The following is a 14,500-nucleotide window of genomic DNA, read 5'->3' as shown; positions in this document are numbered from 1 at the left end:
TTAATTCTCATTAATACTATCAACAAAACCACCCTCAGATGCCATTATGGAAAAGGAAATCGAATATCATGGATACAAAAGACAGAGATGTAGCACAGATAGATGAGGAAAAATCTATGGAGAAAAAAATTAATATATTTGAAACCTTGGAGCTAAATGACAGAGAATTTAAAATAGCATAAAAATACTCAGAGATGTACAAGAAAACAGAGAAAGGCAATTTAAGGAGCTCAGAAAACAACTCAATGAACACAAAGAATATATTACCAAGGAAATTGAAACTATAAAAACAAATCAAACAGAGATAAAAAACTCAATTCATAAACTGAAAAATGAGGTAACAAGCTTAGCTACTAGAACAGGCCAGATAGAAGGTAGGATTAGTGACATAGAAGACAAGCAACTTGACGCACAACAGAGAGAAGAAGAGAGACTCAAAAATTAAAAAAAATGAGAAAGCCCTATAGCAGGGGTCCTCAAACTATGGCCCGCGGGCCACATGCGGCCCCCTGAGGCCATTTATCTGGCCCCCACTGCACTTCTGGAAGGGGCACCTCTTTCATTGGTGGTCAGTGAGAGGAGCCTAGTTCCCATGGAAATACTAGTCAGTTTGTTGATTTAAATTTACTTGTTCTTTATTTTAAATATTGTATTTGTTCTCATTTTTTTTTTTTTTTACTTTAAAATAAGATATGTGCAGTGTGCATAGGGATTTGTCCATAGTTTTTTTATAGTCTGGCCCTCTAACGGTCTGAGGGACAGTGAACTGGCCCCCTGTGTAAAAAGTTTGGGGACCCCTGCCTATTAGGAATTGTCTGACTCCATCAAAAAGACTAACATAAGAATAATAAGTATATCAGAGGGAGAGGAAAGAGAAAATGAAATGGAGAACATATTCAAACAAATAATAGACGAGAACTTCCCAAGCCTTTGGAAAGAACTAAAGTCTCAAATTCAAGAAGCAAACAGAACTCTGAGTTTTCTTAACCCCAACAAACCTACTCCAAGGCACATCATAATGAAATTGGCACAAACCAACAACAAAGAAAAAATTCTCAAGGCAGCCAGGGAAAAGAAGAATACAACATATAAAGGAAGGCCTATTAGATTATCATTGGATTTCTCAGCAGAAACTCTACAAGCTAGAAGAGAGTGGACCCCAATATTTAAAGTCCTGAAAGGAACTTTCAGCCACTTTCAAATACAAAGCTATCCTTCAAATACAAAGGAGAAATAAAAACATTCACAGATACAAAAAAGATGAGGGAATTTATCATCAGAAAACCCCCACTCCAGGAAATACTAAAGGGGGTTTTCCAACCAGATACAAAGAACAAAACAACAAAATCACAAGTAAAAGCTCCACCAAGAACACAATAAAACCAAATTTAAACTGTGACAACAAAAACAAATAAAAATGGGGAGAGGACAGAAATTAATAGTAGCAAAAAACAATGGAGTGCAGAAGCACTCATAAGATAGTGTACTACAATGAACATAGTAGGTACCCCATTCATTACTTAATGGTAACCACCCTTGAAAAAAATCACCACAGAAGCAAATGACTTAAAAAAGGTAACAACAGAGGAAAGAAGTATGGAATACAAACAAACAAAAACAAATGATAGAAAAACGAAAGAGAAGAATCAAACAAGACACAAAACTAACAGAAAGCAATTTATAAAATGGCAATAGGGAACCCACAAGTGTCAAAAATTACACTAAATTGAAATGGATTAAACTCGCCAATAAAAAGACACAGAGTAGCAGAATGGATTAAAAAAGAAAATCCAACTGTATGCTGCCTACAAGAAACACATCTAAGCTACAAGGATAAAAACAAATTCAAAGTGAAAGGCTGGAAAACAATACTCCAAGCAAATAACATACAAAAAAAGCAGGTGTAGCAATACTCATATCTAATAATGCTGACTACAAGACAGCAAAAGTACTCAGAGACAAAAATGGTCATTTCATAATGATTAAGGGGACGCTGAATCAAGAAGACATAACAATTCTTAATATATATGCACCAAACCAAGGAACACCGTAATATATAAAACAGCTACTTATTGACCTAAAAACAAAAACTGCCAAAAACACAATCATAATTGGAGACCTCAATACTCCGCTGACGGCTCTAGATCGGTCATCCAAACCGAGAATCAATAAAGATATAGTGGCCTTAAACGAAATACTAGAACACCTGGATATGATAGACATCTACAGGACACTTCATCCCAAAGCGACAGAGTATACATTTTTCTCTAGTGTACATGGAACATTCTCAAGAATTGACCATATGCTGGGCCACAAAAATAACATCAGCAAATTCAGAAAAATCAAAAATGCACCAAGCATATTTTCTGATCATAAAGCCTTGATACTAGAATTCAACTGCAAAAAAGAGGAAAAAACCCCACAAAACTGTGGAAACTAAACAACATACTTTTAAAAAATGACTGGGTCAAAGAAGAAATAAGCACAGAGGTCAAAAGATATATACAGACAAATGAAAATGACAATACGGCATATTAGAATCTCTGGTATGCAGCAAAAGCAGTGATAAGAGGGAAGTTCGTATCACTTCAGGCATATATGAACAAACAAGAGAGAGCCCAAGTGAACCACTTAACTTCCCACCTTAAGGAACTAGAAAAAGAAGAACAAAGACAACCCAAAACCAGCCGAAGAAAGGAAATAATAAAAATCAGAGCAGAAGAGCAGAAATAAATGAAATAGAGAACAGAAAAACTATAGAAAAAATTAATAAAACAAGGAGCTGGTTCTTTGAAAAGATCAACAAAATTGACAAACCCTTGGCAAAACTCACCAAGGAAAAAAGAGAAATGACTCACATAAACAAAATCCAAAGTGAAAGTGGAGAAATCACCACAGACATCATAGATATACAACGAATTATTATAGAATACTACAAAAAACTATATGCCACTAAATTCAACAATCTAGAAGAAATAGATAAATTCTTAGAATAATACAACCTTCCTAGACTGAGTCATGAAGAAGCAGAACGTCTGAACGGACCAATTAGCAGGGAGGAAATAGAGAAAACTATTAAAAACCTCCCCAAAATAAAAGTCCAGGCCCAGATGGTTATACTAGTGAATTCTATCAAACATTCAAAGAAAACTTGGTTCCTACTCTACTCAAAGTTTTCCGAAAAATCGAAGAAGAAGCAATACTTCCAAACACTTTTTATGAGGCCAACATAACCCTCATACTGAAACCTGGCAAGGACGACACAAAAAAAGAAAACTACAGAACAATATCTCTAATGAATACAGATGCTAAAATATTAAACAAAATACTAGCAAATTGAATACAACAACATATTAAACAATAATACATCATGATCAAGTGGGATTCATCTCAGAATCTCAAAGATGGTTCAACATACGTAAAACAGTTAATGTAATACACCATATCATCAAAACAAAGAACAAAAACCACATGATCTTATCAACAGATGCAGAAAAGGCATTCGATAAAATACAACACAACTTGCCTGACCAAGCAGTGGCGCAGTGGATAAAGCATCGGACTGGAATGCAAAGGATCCAGGTTCGAGACCCCAAGGTCGCCAGCTTGAGCGCAGGCTCATCTGGTTTGAGCAAAAAATAAGCCCACCAGCTTGAACCCATGGTTACTGGCTCCAGCAAGGGGTTACTTAGTCTGCCAAAGGCCCATGGTCAAGGCACGTATGAGAAAGCAATCAATGAACAACTAAGGTGTTGCAATGCGCAATGAAAAAGTAATGATTGATGCTTTTCATCTCTCGCCCTTCCTGTCTGTCTGTCCCTGTCTATCCCTCTCTCTGACTCACTCTCTGTCTCTGTAAAAAAAAAAAAAAATACAACACAACTTTCTGTTTAAGACACTCAACAAAATGGGCATAGAAGGAAAATATCTCAACATGATAAAGATGATTAAGGCCATATATGATAAACCATCAGCTAACATCATATTAAATGGCATAAAACTGAGGACTTTCCTCCTTAAATCAGGAACAAGACAGGGTTGTCCACTCTCTCCACTCTTATTTAACGTGGTGCTAGAAGTTCTGGCCAAAGCAATCAGACAAGATAAAAAAATAAAAGGCATCCATATTGTAAAATAAGTAAAGGTATCACTTTTTGCAGATGATATGATCCTATACATTGAAAACCCCAGAGACTCCACAAAAAGATTACCAGAAACAATAAACCAATACAGTAAGGTCACAGGATACAAAATTAATATACAAAAGTCCATAGCCTTTCTATATGCTAACAGTGAAACATTAGAAACTGAACTCAAAAAAATAATTCCCTTCACAATTGCAACAACAACAACAACAAAAAATACTGAAGAATAAACATAACAAAGAATGTAATGGACTTATATAATGGAAACTACAAAGCATTGTTAAGGGAAATTGAAAAAGATACAATGAGATGGAAAAATATTCCTTGTTCTTGGATAGGAAGAATAAATATAATCAAAATAGCCATACTACCCAAAGCAATATACAAATTTAATGCAATTCCCATCAAAATTCCCATGACATTTTTTAAAGAAATGGAACATAAAATCATCAGATTTATATAGAACTATAAAAACCCCCGAATAGCCAAAGCAATCCCAAGGAAAAAGAATGAAGCTGGGGGCATTCAATAGCTGACTTCAAACTATATTTTAGAGCCACAACAATTAAAACAGCATGGCATTGGCAGAAAAATAGACACTCAGACCAATGAAACAGAATAGAAAGTCCAGAAATAAAATCAGAAATAAAATATATGGTCAAATAATTTTTGATAAAAGGGCCAACAACACACAATGGAGATAAGAAGGGCTCTTCAATAAATGATGCTGTGGAAACTGGAAAGCCACATGCAAAAGAATGAAACTGGACTATAGTTTGTCCCCTTGTACTAACATTAAATCAAAATGGATCAAAGACATAAATATAAGACCTGAAACAATAAAGTACATAGAAGAAGACATAGGTACTATACTCATGGACCTTGGTTTTAAAGAGCGTTTTATGAATTTGACTCCAAAGGTAAGAGAAGTGAAGGCAAAGATAAATGAATGGGACTACATCAGACTAAGAAGTTTTTGCTCAGCAAGAGAAACTGACAACAAAATAAACAGACAGCCAACTAAATGGGAAATGATATTTTCAAACAACAGCTCAGATAAGGGCCTAATATCCAAAATATACAAAGAACTCATAAAACTCAACAACAAACAAATAAACAACCCAATAAAAAAATGGGAAGAGGACATGAACAGACACTTCTCCCAGGAAGAAATACAAATGGCCAACAGATATATGAAAAGATGCTCAGCTTCATTAGTGATTAGAGTAATGCAAATCAAAACTACAATGAGATACCACCTCACACCTGTTAGATTAGCCATTTTCAACAAGACAGGTAATAGCAAATGTTGGAGAGGCTGTGGAGAAAAAGGAACCCTCATCCACTGTTGGTGGGAATGTAAAGTAGTACAACCATTATGGAAGAAAGTATGGTGGTTCCTCAAAAAACTGGAAATAGAACTACCTTATGACCCAGCAAACTGGGTATATACCCCCAAAACTCAGAAACATTGATACATAAAGACACATGCAGCCCCATGTTCATTGCAGCATTGTTCACAGTGGCCAGGACATGGAAACAACCAAAAAGCCCTTCAATAGATGACTAGATAAAGAAGATGTGGCACATATACACTATGGAATACTACTCAGCCATAAGAAATGATGACATCGGATCATTTACAACAAAATGGTTTGATCTTGATAACATTATATGGAGTGAAATAAGTAAATCAGAAAAAACCAAGAACTGCATGATTCCATACATAGGTGGGACATAAAACCGAGACTAAGAGACATGGAGAAGAGTGTGGTGGTTATGGTGGGGGGGGGGGAGGAGAAGGAGGGAGAGGGGGAGGGACACAAAGAAAACTAGATAGAAGGTGACAGAGGACAATCTGACTTTGGGTGATTGGTATGCAACATAATTGAATTACAAGATAACCTGGACATGTTTTCTTTGAACATATGTACCCTGATTTATTGATGTCACCCCATTAAAATTAATAAAAATTTATATAAATAAATAAATAAATAAATAAATAAATATGGGTCCAAGCTGAACGTAATGATGTCATACAATAATAACAGCTTTGTATAACGGCCAAAGTAAACACATACAGGGACACAGAGGAATGACCAATTAATTTATACATAGGAGATGGGTAATATTTTATTTTTCAGGAGGTGTAATTTAGATCAAACCTTAAGCATAAGGAGGGCTCAACCAAACAGAATGTACAAATAGTACATTCCAGGTAAGGGAACAGAATTGCAAGCACAGAAGACTAAAGAACTTGACAAGTCCTGTCTGGCTGGTGCCCAGAATTGTGTGGGATGTTGTAGATGAAAAAGGCTGTATAAAAATTGGGTGGGACTAGACTGTAGAGAGTCTTGGGTAGGCAGGAAAAACCATGGATGACTAGAAATAAAATGTTCAGACCTGTGCTTAAGCAACAGAATTTGGGAGACAGGGTAAAGGAAGAAAGAGAATGACTGAGTTAGGTAATCTATATGAGATATTTATAAGTTCTGAATTAGTGTGATGCTGGTTAGATTTAAAGTAGGCAGGGGACTGTAAATTCATTTGTTAGAAGCAGCATTCGTAACTGATATAATCAATTAGTTGTAGCAGGGTTAATAAGAAGAATCAAACATGGCTTGATTATTGCTTAGCAGACTTGGACGACGGTGGTACAATTACCAGGGTAGGGGACCCAGAAGCAAGATATTTGGGAGAAAAACAAACAAACAAACAAAAAAACAATGAAGAAAAAAGATGAGTTTAGCTTTGGCCACAATGAGATTGAATCCTTGCCTTCATGGAACTTCTATGCTTTGAATAAAAGTTTTATATATATATCCACACATGCATATACATGTATTTGTATATGTGAAGCATCTAAATCTATATAGCTATATTTGGCATTCAATAAATGTTTGGTGAAGAAATGACTGAATTTGGCCCTGGTCAGTTGGCTCAGAGGTAGAGCATTGGCCTGGTGTGCGGATGTCCTGGGTTTGATTCCTGGTCAGGGCACACAAGAGAAGCGACCATCTGCTTCTTCACTCCTGTCCTTTTCTCTTCTCTCTCTCTATCTCTCTCTTCCTCTCCCACAGCTATGGCTCGGTTTGAGCAAGTTGGTCCCAGGCTCTGAGGATGGCTCCATGGCCTCGTCTCAGGTGCTATAATAGCTTGGTTGCCGAGAAATGGAGCAATGGCCCCAGATGGGCAGAGCATTGCCCCATAGGGAGCTTGCTGGGTGGATACTGGTCAGGGTGCATGTGGGAGTCTGTCTCTCTGTCTTCCTGCTTCTCAAGAAAAAAACACACACACACACAAATGACTGAATTTGACCTTTTCATAAGGATGAAAACTCCTGGTAACTTTTCTTTAAATCACATAGCATGTTTACAAGATAGGCTAAGAGTTACACCACATGTTTCATAACATTCCTCACTTTTTTTTTCAGTCCCTTTATTGCTAGGTCTCTGGGATGGAGGGAATTAAAGTAGCAGCATTGACATTCACCTGCCAGAGTCAAATGAACTGTTACTCAATCTTTAGCAATTAATTTGTGTCATTCTCGGCTGTCCGTTCATGTTTAGTCCCACAAACAAATGCAAAGTCTTTTTTGAGTTTCTAAACTGGATTTACTCACTTCAGAAACTGCAGGTGAGGGGAGGAGAATTAAATATAAAGGAATGTGAATAGTCTGTTGTTTTTAAACAAAACTAAGTGGCTGTTTGTAATTCTGACACAAGCAACAGGTGGTCACTACAATGAGATAAGCAATGAAGGGAAAAAAACTAGGAAGGAGGAACATTTGTTTATAGAACTGCATTTTGTGAATGAAGGAGATACTAGTTTGATTTTGTATTCTTGTAAGGAGGTACCACAGGGCTAACTACACATTAGATTTATGATTTTAAACGTTCAATATTCTGTGGCATTTCCTGTAGCACTTCCCCTATTTGAATTTCCTGGGTGTTTACAAAATTGTCTGTTACGCTGCCGCTGGAGCTTTTCAACAGTCCTGCAGAGCCTCAACACCTCCAAAGTGTTTTTGTCTGTGAGACTTAAAATCATGTGGTCATATTTGTTAGCTATCAGAGGACTTAAAATAAGAATGGTTTATAATCCATTATCAATGTTAATTCTTTAATAATAATTATTTCTTCTGTATCTTAGTCACTACCACTGCTAACAGATTATTCCCACTTAAAATGAACCAAATTCACAATTCAAATTAGTGGACTCGGACCTTTTGCCTAGAAGTTGCACTCAATTTGTATTTCTAAGGGGAAAAAATAAGCCCAGATAAATATGTGGTTGAAGTAAGTCATGACTTGAATTTAGTGGTGAGAAAGCAAGGAGAGATTTGGAAACAGCCCTCAAAAATGAAGTAATTAAACATTTTGTCCCTCCATCAAAGTAGCATGAGCAAAAACAACAGAGAAAATGAAAGAGTGAATTTACTGACTAGCCTCTCTCTTTAGGTCCTAATTTACTATAAGAAAAAGGGGTGAAGCTGGGGATGAAAACACATTCTAGATTTAATATAGATCCTTAACATCTGAAGGACCCTAACTCATAGCCCTGAGGGAGAAACTATATTTTTTACAGTAAGAAATGTTTTATGCCAGACCAGGCTGTGGTTCAGTGGACAGAGCATCGGACTGGAATGCAGAGGATCCAGGTTCAAAACCCCGAGGTTGCCAGTTTAAGCACGGGCTCATCCGGCTTGAATACAGGCTCACCAGCTTGAGTGTGGAGTTGCTGGCTTGAGCGTGGGATCATAGACATGACCCCATGGTGACTAGCTTGAGCCCAAAGGTCGCTGACTTGAAGCCCAAGGATGCTGGTTTGAGCCCAAGGTCACTGGCTTGAGCAAGGGGTCACTCCCTCTGCTGTAGTCAAGGCACTTATGAGAAAGCTATCATTGAACAACTAAGGTATGCAACAAAGAATTGATACTTCTCATCTCTCTCCCTTCCTGTCTGTCTGTCCCTATCTGAATCTCTCTCTGACTCTCTTTGTCTCTGTCAAAAAATTAATTACTTAATTAATTAAAAACAATAAATGTTTTATGATACATTCAGAGGTTCCCAACTATATTCTTGTCTCTTCTTGTTACCTTCCCTGATTTTTTCTTACACTTTCTTGCTTCAAGTCTTATTAAATATTTTTAGTTTGCTGAATAAACTCAATGTCTTCCTTCCCACTCTAATATTTAATGTTTTATCTTCCCAAGAAACTATTTCATAACAGGTTCTTGTTATGTCAATCTCTTCAGCTGTCCCAAGGCTCACACAATTATTTGCAACTCAGTAAATGTTTAATAAATGTTTCTTGAAATAATGTGATTATTGAAATGATATGGTCCCAAGGCTCACACAATTATTTGCAACTCAGTAAATGTTTAATAAATGTTTCTTGAAATAATGTGATTATTGAAATGATATAACATTTACTGTACTATTTATAGCAGGGCTTCAAAGTTAAACAGGAAATTTCAAAACAACTGGTACTATATTTCATTTAGGAATTCAACATCTCAGCAAATGACAAATCTTATATTAATAGAATAATTTAAGATCCATGGCTATCTTTTTTTTTTATTTGGCTGGACACTCAAGTGCATGTTAAATGATCCAATCTGAAAATTTCCGATCTCTTAAAGTTACAGCACTCAAGATTATTTACTTTTATAGTCTTCACTCTATTTTATCTTTAATCTTTTTTCATTTGTATTGGACTTTTTTTACAGAATATATTTTAAACATTTTAAATTATCTTACTTTCCCCCTCCCATTTGAGATTATAGTAATATTAAATCACTATCCTTTGGGACTATGTTGGATTTCTTAAGTTTTTTGTTAATGTCATGCTCAGTAAAAGGACCATGGGATAAAAACTTTGAGTCTGTGGACTCAAACTCAATTGATCAATCCACATGTTAACATGTGTCCGGGGCTACGTAAGGTTTGGACAACCAGTTACAGCAACAATTATAATAGATCTCCAATGTCTGGATAAGTTTGATCATGCTAAAAATAGGTTGCATTTCTAAACTTTGTATCTTATCTTGAAAAATACTACAGCAAGTCTAGATCACAGAAAATCAAATATAGAGGCTTTGACACTGAAGAGAACATTGTTTTACTTACTTAGAAGCCACTCGGAAGTATTTCTGGATAAAATAAAAGGCAACCCCAAGAGGCACAATAGCAGCCAGGAACACACGGGTAGCGTAAGATATCATGCCAATGGCAGACAGGCAGAGCAGTGTTGAGCGAGTGAGAGATTCCAAAGTTGGAGGGATGTGCTATATTATAAAGGTAGATTGAAAGGAAAACATTTTAGTTCGCATACACATCGGTTCCAATGCAAAATAACACTCATTTATTTTATATTAATGTGACATTATTATACAGTTAGTTACAGAAGTAGTATATAAACATTTTCATTGTAACCAATTCTTCACTCCAACTTCACTCACTTTCTGCAGTTTAGTGTATTTATCCATCTATCTTTCAATGTATCATTGCTCAGTTGTTACTTACCTACCAGTCTATACTGAGGACTTTATATAAATAGCACCATACTATAAAACTTATTTGTCCATATGCTTGTTTTCTTTTATTGAACAAGATAGACTGGAAGTTTTGCCATGCCACTACACACAAATCTATTTTTTTTTTTTTTGTATTTTTCTGAAGCTAGAAATGGGGAGAGACAGACAGACTCCCACATGCGCCCGACCGGGATCCACCCGGCACGCCCACCAGGGGGCGATGCTCTGCCCACCAGGGGGCGATGCTCTGCCGCGACCAGAGCCACTCCAGTGCCTGGGGCCGAGGCCAAGGAGCCATCCCCAGCGCCCGGGCCATCTTTGCTCCCATGGAGCCTCGGCTGCGGGAGGGGAAGAGAGAGGCAGAGAGGAAGGAGAGGGGGAGGGGTGGAGAAGCATATGGGCGCTTCTCCTGTGTGCCTTGGCCGGGAATCGAACCCAGGACTTCTGCACGCCAGGCCGACGCTCTACCACTGAGCCAACCGGCCAGGGCCAAATCTATTTTTTAACGGCTATATAGTATTAAAAATGTATCGAGCTATTCTCCTGTAAGACATTTAAATTAATTTTCTGTAATTTCTTGTTCATATCCTTTGCATGTTTTTGATTGAATGGTTTATCTTCCTTATTCATCTTTAGATGCTCTTTATTTATTATGGATGTTTAACCTCTTTCTTTATCAATGATACCAGTTTTTTTTCCCAGTTAATCTATTATATTTTAAATTTGTCATTGATGCTTTTAGTTGAATAGAAGTTTAAAACATTATACAGTCATTTCTGTTGGCCTTTCCCTTATTGATTCTGAGTTTTGAGTCTTATTTTAAAAAATTTGCCACCCCCAAATTCTAAAACTACATTTACTCTACCAATTTTATTATACAATTCTGTTTTTATAGAGCCATTTTTATTCCATATGTATTTGCTCTGTATTCTATAGTTAGTTCATTGTCCCAACATTATTATTGAAAAAAGTAATCCTTTTCTTACTGATTTAGTACCACATTTAACCTGTCCTAAATCTCTATTTATGCTGGTGTTCTTGAATTTTCTATTTTATTTTTTTGACCTAGTTGTTTTCTGTGATCACCAGAGTGTTTAAATTTAATAGCATTTTGGGGGTATCTAAAAAATCTCTTTTCTTTATGTTAGTTTTATTTCTATCTTGACAGTTTCAGTTGTTTTTATATATGGAATTTATTTTTCACTTAATTGGTGTAGGAAAAAATTACTTTTTTATACATATTATACAGATATTCTGTTGAACTTCTTAATTGGTTCTGTATTGTACTCATTGTTTTGAACTCTCAAGGCGGCAATCATTTCATCTTCAAAACAAGGACTGTTTTGTCTGTTTTTTTTCTAATATATATTCTTTATGAAGTTTTTTAGATACAATGTGACCTGATACCAATGTCATGAGAACACCAAAATTTTTTGGCATGCTTTTTAATCAGCTATATCCATCAAGCATTCTTTTTCTAAATTGAGGGTAATTTACATGTTTCTAAAGGTAGTCTGGAAATTCAGAAAAGGAAAAGGCTGAATTTGATCAACTCTTTTCTCAGTCATCCTAAGAGGTCTGTTCTTGAAATTATCTAAGTTGAGAGTTTGAGGTCTTTAATTTAGGGACAAACTTTTAGAGGCCTAAGGATCTAAACTGGTTATGCTAAAAGATCAGACCATGTAAAGCTTCTCTCATTCAAGAGCTCATCTAATAAAAGTAAGACATTTAATACAGCCTGGCATTACATTCTTTATTTCTGGGAGACTGAATTTTTAAGAACTTAACTGTCAATGGAGATAAACTGATCAAAATCATTCCTTTTCATAATAAAAAATTTAAATATTAGTTTAGTCTTTGCTATTTCTATTTATTTAATGTAGTCTCTTCTACGTGCACAAATTATTTTGAGTTAAAGTTTTTCTTAAAGATTTATTCTAGAAATCATTTATGCATGTAATATTAATATGAATGTAAACAAGCTTTCATTTAAGTTTTAGAAATCCTGTATTGTTAAGAGAAATCATGTTTTATCTCAAAATGTTATTTAGCTTACACCAATAAATTTATTCTGAACTTGGAACTAATTCAGGCACTCACCTGATCAATGATGTTGGTATCAGCTGAAAAGCGATTGAGAATCAGTCCCAGGGGTGTGGTATCAAAGAATCTAGGCAACAAACAGATTAAAACATATAATAATACTATATTATTTGGAACTTGAGCACTGCAAACAGACATCTTGGAGTCATGAAAATGAGAAGGTCCTTATTCATTTGCTCAAGTACTGAATAAATTCTTTAAAATGCTACATTTCACTTAAACTTAAAAATGCATGCAGATTTTGTATGTGGGAGTAAAAAAATAATTACTTTTTACCTTATTGGTCCAAGAATTATCTTATTAAGGAGATTATGGTGAAGATTTTTGGCAGCTGTGAGACCCATCCATTCTACAGTGAGAGATGTAACAAGGCAGAGGAAAATCCCTGCTCCACAGAGGATGCTAAATCCAGCCACATAGTAGGTCTAAGAAGCAACCAGCACAAGAAACACATGTGAAATTATCAATTGAGTTTTTTTTCTTACTAGAACACCAAATATCAAAGTCAGATAATGTTGGCAACTTCATTATATTGCATCAGTTTGGACAGTTGAAGGAGCACAGTTTTTGAGTCTTGGGCAAAATCCCCACCATAATCCAAAACCCAAGTCCCTACTTGCTTCCTCCACTCTCTTTTATGTTTTCCTAGGGACAGATGAAGCATGGAGTCTATTTTCAAGTTTGAAATATTCTTGAATTTCTATATTGCAGCATCAATTCTTTCTATGCCTAATATCAGAATGAACAGCTAATTCACTGGTATAGGAAGTCAACAACTTAATACCATCAGAACAACAACAAAAGTTCCTTGTGTATGTTACACACAGACACAGACACAGGTGTGCACACACACACACACACACACACACATCATATGTATGTAATTCCCTTGAATACAAATCCAAACATTATCTTTAGATGTTTCTTATGATAAACTTTAAAAACAAAAGTGATGATCACAGATCCCACTTTGACAGGTTCTGTTCTAATGAACTTATTGAATCACTACAAAAGTCCTAAGACATTGGGGCTATTAGCAAACTAGATAAAAAAGGTATCACTACCTATTCATACCTATTCAGTGCAGTTTGATGTGGGCTCACGCATAGATTTTTTAGGGCTCCTTAGGTAGCTACAGACTCGTCACTGACTGATGGCCTACCAGAATGGGGTTTCTCCTCCAAACTGCCGGTTTCCTTCAGCTGCTTATCCCACCGAGTAATGTTATTCCTATGTGATGGCGCTTCATTATAAACGTGCCAATATTCACGTTGCACTTTGGTCATGGATTCTAATTTAGCAAGCCACAGAACACACTGAACTTTCCTCTGTACCATCTATATCTCAACTGGCATGGTCATGGGCTGCTCCGCTGTATACACGGTGTTATGTCATCATCTGCGCATGCGCACATGCTGCCACATCATCCTGCAGAAACTGGGAGGGTTTTCCTTTTATTTGGTGCAGATTTCACATTTTATCATCTTTTGTTGCGTTCCTGTGACCGGTCAAAAGTGCACCATGACTTTACGGACACACTGTATTATTCTCAACTTTTCCTTGATGATTGAGTATTGAGTTTTTTTCATGCTCACTGACCCCCAGGAGTGAGTTTTTTTTTTTGTTTGTTTGTTTGTTTTTTAAAGGAAATTAGTTCCAGTTACAGTTTTATTAACTTAAAATCATGTTTATTTGATAACCAATTTATGGAAAC

The 14,500-nt window shown here is 36.1% G+C and overlaps 1 protein-coding gene across 7 annotated transcripts in view; it reads right to left on the bottom strand.

Annotated features, from left to right (window-relative positions):
- The window catches only part of ABCC9 (ATP binding cassette subfamily C member 9), a 154,468-nt gene that overhangs the window by 43,782 nt on the left and 96,186 nt on the right, over positions 1-14,500 (bottom strand). For all 7 annotated transcript variants that reach the window (XM_066354625.1, XM_066354608.1, XM_066354662.1 and 4 more), the window contains 3 exons: positions 13,063-13,211; positions 12,784-12,853; positions 10,277-10,434 (listed from right to left, as the gene is read on the bottom strand). In XM_066354625.1, coding sequence (XP_066210722.1) covers positions 10,277-10,434; positions 12,784-12,853; positions 13,063-13,211 — 377 coding nt within the window. The remainder of the gene's footprint in view (positions 1-10,276; positions 10,435-12,783; positions 12,854-13,062; positions 13,212-14,500) is intronic.

Source organism: Saccopteryx leptura, chromosome 1 (assembly GCF_036850995.1).
Source record: "Saccopteryx leptura isolate mSacLep1 chromosome 1, mSacLep1_pri_phased_curated, whole genome shotgun sequence".
Taxonomy (NCBI): domain Eukaryota; kingdom Metazoa; phylum Chordata; class Mammalia; order Chiroptera; family Emballonuridae; genus Saccopteryx; species Saccopteryx leptura.
The sequence above is the reverse complement of the archived record's forward strand: the minus strand, read 5'-3'. Positions and strand labels throughout refer to the sequence as shown.